The sequence below is a fragment of the Pseudochaenichthys georgianus genome, chromosome 13 (assembly GCF_902827115.2).
Source record: "Pseudochaenichthys georgianus chromosome 13, fPseGeo1.2, whole genome shotgun sequence".
Taxonomy (NCBI): domain Eukaryota; kingdom Metazoa; phylum Chordata; class Actinopteri; order Perciformes; family Channichthyidae; genus Pseudochaenichthys; species Pseudochaenichthys georgianus.
In genome coordinates, this window is record NC_047515.1 from 9,032,739 (window position 1) to 9,040,030 (window position 7,292).

At 38.2% G+C, this 7,292-nt stretch overlaps 1 protein-coding gene across 1 annotated transcript in view; it reads left to right on the forward strand.

Annotated features, from left to right (window-relative positions):
* The window catches only part of ulk2 (unc-51 like autophagy activating kinase 2), a 56,111-nt gene that overhangs the window by 28,243 nt on the left and 20,576 nt on the right, over nucleotides 1–7,292 (forward strand). The window contains exons 4-6 of the mRNA XM_034097705.2: nucleotides 2,265–2,297; nucleotides 5,420–5,456; nucleotides 6,593–6,666. Of these exons, the coding sequence (XP_033953596.1) occupies nucleotides 2,265–2,297; nucleotides 5,420–5,456; nucleotides 6,593–6,666 (144 nt within the window). The remainder of the gene's footprint in view (nucleotides 1–2,264; nucleotides 2,298–5,419; nucleotides 5,457–6,592; nucleotides 6,667–7,292) is intronic.

Here is a 7,292-nt window from a genome sequence, read left to right on the forward strand (position 1 = left end):
GTGCCGGCAGATTGTGTGTGTTGTGAAACAGCATCTAACACGAGTGTGACAGACGTATGATGAAAGAGGAACTATTTATATCACAGTTGTTTTGGAATATTTTGCACTGGAAGGGAATATTTTGGAGCGCAGCCCTCATCCGATAACGCTAGAACGTCCAAAGTTCAACAACTTTTATTTCAACAGTAATTTCTAGAAAACATTAGTTTGGGTAAACAGTTAAAACGGTCATCACTTTCATAACTGCGAGCTGCTACTTCCTCCAAGGCTTCACAAACAAAGGCTGCCTTATGTGCTGCTGTCACCACCTGCCTCTTGAAATGCATATCACTTCACGGCAAACAAGCCAGGCGGAGGCAACAACAGCAGGAAAGTGACAATACACACACTGAATGAAATGTCTCCAGGCGACAGCTTTTCTTAGAAGTACACAGTGTCCACATTGTGTTGTTTTCATTTTTCTCTGACGTTGGCTAATTGTGTGTGATTGTGTAACAAAGTTCTTCATTGAAAACGAGTCATCACTAGCATTTAGCAGATGACTCAGCATAACTCGGCTCTTGGATACCGTCTATTTCTTTATCTGACATGTGTACATTTTATTATTGTTTTTAACACTTTTTCAATAATTTTTTTACTATTGCTGAATTTCTCCACTGGGGATCTATAAAGATTTATCTGAGCCTATGCTGTTATGTTGTAGGCCCTCGTTATATGTTCATTTCGATGCGATTACATCACTAAGCTAAGCATATTCATTTCTACTGCTCAATATAATCATGCATCTGTTATGAGCAAGTTACATTGTTTAATATGAATACCAATAATATACGTTTTAAAATTACACAGTAAGATGGTTTTATTCTGCTGTATCTTCATTGGCTTGGTTAAAACATTTTTAAATATGGTGTTTGACTGGGTATTAAACAAGAGTGTAATGATTTTTTTTTTCAATATCGACTGTTCTTCTCTCTTTTTTTATAGTTAAAATTGGAAAAAATAAACATGATTTGTAAGGAGGATGGTTCAAATTCCTCATTATCTGGTCCAAATCTCAACAATATTCAGTTAAATGTTATTCTATTTCATTTAATCAGCCGGAATCAGTATCGGCCGATACCGATCGCCGATCCGATCGAGTGGGCGGGGCCTATGGGGATTTTCCATTTAAAGTGATGTTTAAAACTCAGTTAATGGGGCTCATTCACTGGCACTTCCACAAACAACAACCAACATAATTATTACATTCAAAGGAAGTACATTATTCAAGTTTACATTAACTTTGGATAATAACACGGGAGAAATGAGCGGAAGCGCTCTCTTTTCCTCTCTCCTGACAGCCTGTCAGTATCGTCTCATGCAGCTCACTGATCCAGTAATGACTGAGTGACCCGACAGTGAAGAATAAATATATTTATAACTAGTTTAGCTTGTTCCAGAGGTAGATAAAATTGCTAAGTGTGTTTGGTCTAACTCTTAGTGTGTGTTTTGCTCCGCTCACCGGTCCGTCACAGCGGGCGGAGGTGCAGGATTTCTGCTTCACACACGTTGCTTACCGCCATTTTATTGTCTTTTTCGGTCACCTTAAAATACTGCCAGACTGGTGAAGCCATTTTGGCGAGCTTGTTTTGTCGCACACAGAGAACAGTGTCAAGTATTTTACGTCATCATTTTACGTCATGCCGATCGGCTCTCGCGATTGGCATTTTTAGAGAGCCCCAATCGATCCGCAGTGATTATCGGCCGATATCGTTCGGCGGACGATCGATCGGAGCATCCCTAGTTCTTCGTAATGTTCACTGATTAATTTTCTGATAATCGACAAAAAGTTTAAGGCCTAACAACTCTTTAGCAGAAACCTTTCTCCAATGTGACTTCTATCAAGAACAATCTAAATGTTGTTGTTTTGGAACCTGAGTACCTAGGGTTAGGGTTAGTGTTAAGCTTAGGCTACAACTTGTGGAATCCTTGAATTGAAGGTTTGTTGTCGAAGTGATTTAAAAAATGCTACAATTATGTTCACATTTGGATTAATTTTAATTGGATTTTCCGACGTATCTGTTGACCTCCTTCTGAAACTAAAACAAGTTCCAACATGTTTGTCTTGCCAGTTTGTGCGATTTCTTTACAACTTTAATGAGTCATAAGTATTTAATAGGTTTTTCAGAAGTCAAAAAGTGTATGTGTGTTGCGCTGTTGACAGCATGTTGATCTTGCAGTGGTAGTCAGTTTCTGTAACTGATTCTGTGTCTCTTCTTTTCCAGGAAACGCCCAACGCTGTTTTCCTGGTCATGGAGGTAAGTTTAGAAACGTGACTGTCTGCTCTTCTGATGATTCAGAGCTCATATCCTCTCCTGTGTTGTCACTTGTGTTGGGAAAAACCATACTTTTTTTTACTCTAGAAAGTAGTTGGTTAATCTTCAATGCTACAGTATGATGAGATTTTTTTTTAATGAAAAAGTTAATTAAAGACAAATCATTTATAAGTTTCCTTTAACATTGCAAATATCGAGGTTGAAAGTCTGAATGTACCCATTAACCAGAAGCACAACAGCTATTTGCATAGAATATTTACTGTTGGAGATACATTTGTCCCATATCATGTTGAGTTTTTTTTTTTAAAGAAATTGGCTTCACAATGTATTATTTAGACACCTCTAATTCAGATATCTTCTTAATTTAGCTTAAAATATTGTATTTTACCCAACAAAACATTTTTATTTAATATCTGTGGACAATTTTCATCCAGAACTCAGTACAAGGCGTATATTTTCATACATATTTCTTAACAAAAAATGAAATGATAAATGATGTAACTGTTTACCCCACAGTCTGGCTGTCAGCATTTGTTCTTTTTTTGGCATGCTGACGCCCCCCTCCCTGTCATTTCCTTCCTCTCTTGTTTTTCTTCATATTGTTTCTATACAGTCTCTCCGAGCTGGCTGACAGCCTCTGCATGCTCCCCAACTTTCCCTGGTTGTTGCAACTCTGCTGGCTGCAGGGGAGAAAACAAACCTCAAGTTACTCTCTGAAAACACACCCCTCTGCTTTCTAGGAATCCCATTCCCTGAATGCCTTTGCTTCAAGTCTTGTTTTCATCTATGTTCACACAGCTTTAGAGTATACTCCATCAATAATCCTTAGGAATTATAGCGTGTTTGGATCAGCAGTCATACCAAGAGGTTACATTCATTTATAGAAAACAGTGTTTAATATGTTGTTTTTAAAGCTGACAGAAGAAAGTCAAGTCAGTTATTATAGAAAAATAACTTTTTATTACAGCTATTAAATGCTTTCCAGAGTATTCTTGTAGCCATACCCTTTCTGCAGTTCTAGGCATGGACTTCAGCCTGGTTAAATCAATACTGATGAAAAAGCTCGGTTAACTTCTATGTAAACTGTAAGCGATCCAAACAGAATGACCACTTGATCGATGGCTAACTGCATAGCTCCCTCTGGTCTGAAGCTCTATACATTCTTACCATTAAAGGGTAAAGCTTTGCTAAGCCTCAACTGAACCCTCAATTCGAAGGTGACGTCAACCAAAGACGTATTACTCCGCAATTAGATCAGCAAAAACTACATTAGATTAAACCTTATCAGAGGCTACAATCAGGGAGTTAAGAGCTTTTTTTGCAAGCTTGACAAAGGGAGAAAGGTTTTATTATGTTGCTTTTAGTGGATCATTCAGTGTTTACTTTTTCATCTCCTAGTCTTTTAAAGTACGATGTTGTTTCAGACCACACTTTCACAGCTTGTTTAATATCTTTACACTTTCTGCCAGAGGTGGAAAATAAAATGAAACCCAGAATAATAGAAACATACCAGTAGTAGTAGTAATAATAATTCATTCTATTTAGAGGCGCCTTTCAAAGCACCCAAGGACACCTGACAATTCATAAAATAAAGAATGAATATGCTTCTGTACAAGAACCAAGGGCTAACTGAATGGTTTGATGAGTTTAAAAATAATGTAAATAAGCTGTAGCTGTCACCAGATTTCAGCATCAGGAGTCAGAAATGTTGTCTCTGTCCCAAAGCGGAGAAATGTACATTGTTACAATAAAGGGGACAGTGCAGATAAACACAAGAGTAGACGTATGAAATAAAGAGGCTAGACGGTGTTACACATTAAATTGAAACGAGTGCACAGCAAATGTTAAAAAGAAAAGTAACAGCAGTATAAAAGTAAGTGAACATATGAAAGTAATTAAGTAGAAGCCAGTAATAACACTAGCAAAACGTATTTATTGCCTGGTGTCATTTTCCAACAGTGTGTTAACAGCCTTTATTAAGTGGTGGTCTCCCAGGGACTGGGTGATGTAAAGCATAATTGAATGAACACCTAAGGCTCATAGTCGAGTGCACATTTAGAAAGTGCTCTCCACCACCACCATCAACACTTTAACAAGGTTGTATATTTGTTAAGGATTCTGGCTTTCCCTCCAATAGAATTCAGAGAACATATGCGCAGAAGCACTAAAGCCCTTGGTGGGCTTTATGTTCCTATTATGTCAACCATCTGTTCATGAAGTTCACTTGAGAAGCAAGAATGGGTGAAGCAATCAGGGTCCCACTGAGGATTCCTATGCAATGGAAGTAAAATATAACATAATCCAGTCTTGCTTGTATATGAGTAGTGCAGGAATGAGTTAGCATTTTACCACCTCTGATTCCCTTGTCTCAAAGTCAGTATTTCTTTTAACTTGTTTGGGGTTAGATGCCTGAAATATGATCTGTGTTTAACACAAATTTAGGAGATTTTGTTTCAGGACCTAACATTTCTGAGTAAACAGTCAACACCCAACTAGTGAATCTCTGAAGCTGCTATGTGTCATCAAAATGGCGGTTTCCTAAAAGTGACTGAATAAATTACTTAATGTCATCACGGCATTAGCTTAGCGGTAGTGATGCCCAGCCATGCTACCGTGATATCGTTATTTCATAGCCTAGCATTAGCTTTTTACTTCTAGCGATAGGATTTCCGCTTCAAAAAGTTATGTTATGGTATGTGGCAATTATTTATCTGAACCGAACATGTTAAGTATCATAAATGTCTGTTGGCAAAAGATGCAATGCTAACTTCTGAGTCGCCCTACAAAAATACGTCAACCCTGCACCGCTCTACCCTATTGCTCATCCCTCAGTCAGCAGTTAACTTTATTTACAATTTCCACACCAACCTTATCCGTCTGTCCCTCTTGAGAACCAAGCAGAGGTTGTCAGCCCAGATAAAGCTCCAGTCTGTCAGCAGATTCATTAATGATCCTGCCATTATCTGGGCTAGGATTTGAACAAACATTGTTACTCATATACACGCCGAAACATATTTGCATGCCTAATACCATAATTATGGTTCACAACTTGACATTGCTGAGCCTGAATTTGCTGATGTTGATTGTTTCCTCTCCCCACACAGTACTGTAATGGCGGTGATCTCGCCGACTATCTGCAAGGTAAGCATCACACTAATCTGTCTGACACACACACAGATTATTATTATTATTCATCAAAACAAAATAATGCAGAGGAGGAAAAGCCATGTGACGGCATCTATCCTGAGTGTAGGTGTGGGAATGAGTGCACGCGATTGTGCAGTTATTATCTGTCTATGGAACAACTCTGGATCATGGGGGGATGTTAAAGACTGTTTGTGTGTGTGTGTGTCTATGAGGGAGGATTTGTATGTCTTCATTTTTCTATGTGGGGGATGTGCGTGTGGGAACCACTACAGTTTTGCACAAAGGGTTCCTTCTTTATTCTGGAGTCAGCACAGTGTGTATCCCCGATGTGATGGTTACTAATGAAGGTCAGACTTTCTGGTCAATCCTGATAGTCAACAAGATTAGAAATAAGTGAGTGAGTACCTACTTCTCAAACACATGCAGTTCATTGGACAGATTTGACACAGAATAAAAGAGAAGTTACTAAAAAGAAAGAAATAACTTAAAGTAAATACTTGCTGTTCAAGGATTGTTTGTACTTGTAGTTTAAAGAAAAGACGCCATCTGGACAACACATAACTGCCAGTTAATTGAATTTGGGTTAAGAGTTTCCAGAAAATCTAAAGTCAAGTTCCATTTACTAGATTTCTTCTAGAGCTTTTAGCTGCATCCATTTCTAGCCTTGTCGTGATCTAGTTAGTAGACTTTGAGTTAAACAGTTTTCTGTCAAATCGTCATAATTGATGTACAATGACACAACACAAGTTCTCCTAAACATCATCTGTACATTTTGCACATTTATGTTCAATGCAACCCTTTTTTTGTACAACTTCCTCTTACTGTGTTTATGTACCATTATAAGCCAAAGTAAAATCCTTGTATGTGTAAAACCTTCTTGGCATACAACCTGATTCTGCTCCGTTACCAAATCTGCTTTCATAACATTTGAGCTTCAGAATGGGGAACTCACAACATTTGACATAGATGTTAACAGAAGCTCACTGCGTTTATACAAATAACTAGTTTAAAATCAGGGCAGCTTGAGAATTCTCAAATCCCTCCAAATCACCAGTTGTTTTCCAATCCATCAGTTAGATAACCACAGGTGCTCACACCTCTGTTCCATAAAAACACTGATTGTGTTGCAGGAACAGCTCCCTTATCACTGTACTTTACAAAGTGTACCTGTCCCATATTGGCACATGTTCCAAAGTGGGTCAGGGTCAGCTCTCCGCTTGAGTAACACAGGTGGTTGTGAAACCTGTGGGGTCATGTTTTAGTGGTTGTTCAGAGTGTTGCTGTTCAGATGGTTGTGCCTGTGGTTCAGTGGAGGGCTTCTATGTTCACTTAAGTATAGGTAACTGCCATCTTCCAAAATCAGTGGTTTGAGCCTACATGCCTACACTGTAGTCAAATGGTTTTATACAGACAAAAGGGGAGGGTGAGGAATCCTTTTAGCCTAACATCGGATTAGATTAATTTCACTACCAACTGCCTCACTTTACACTGTTTACTTCACGAGTATTACTATAAGATGCTAATTAGCTTTAATCAAGCGCGGCTGATAAGCAGTTTTGTGAAGTGCTTAATACATGTCTTTTGAATTATATAATGTATTGATTCCTCATCTTGCCAAGGAAAGCAATCATTAATGTTTTTCGTTGGGCAGCAGGAAGCACCTGAATAAAATCAATAGGTCAGCCTTTGAATGACTATCCAGGATAATATTAAACGAGATGAATCTTTGTGAGCAGATGTGTTTAAAGGTGTCCTTTTGAGTTTCCTTTGAAACAAAAAAGTTGATCATTCAGTAATCGTCATTTCTTCTTCTTCTTCTTCTTCTTCTTC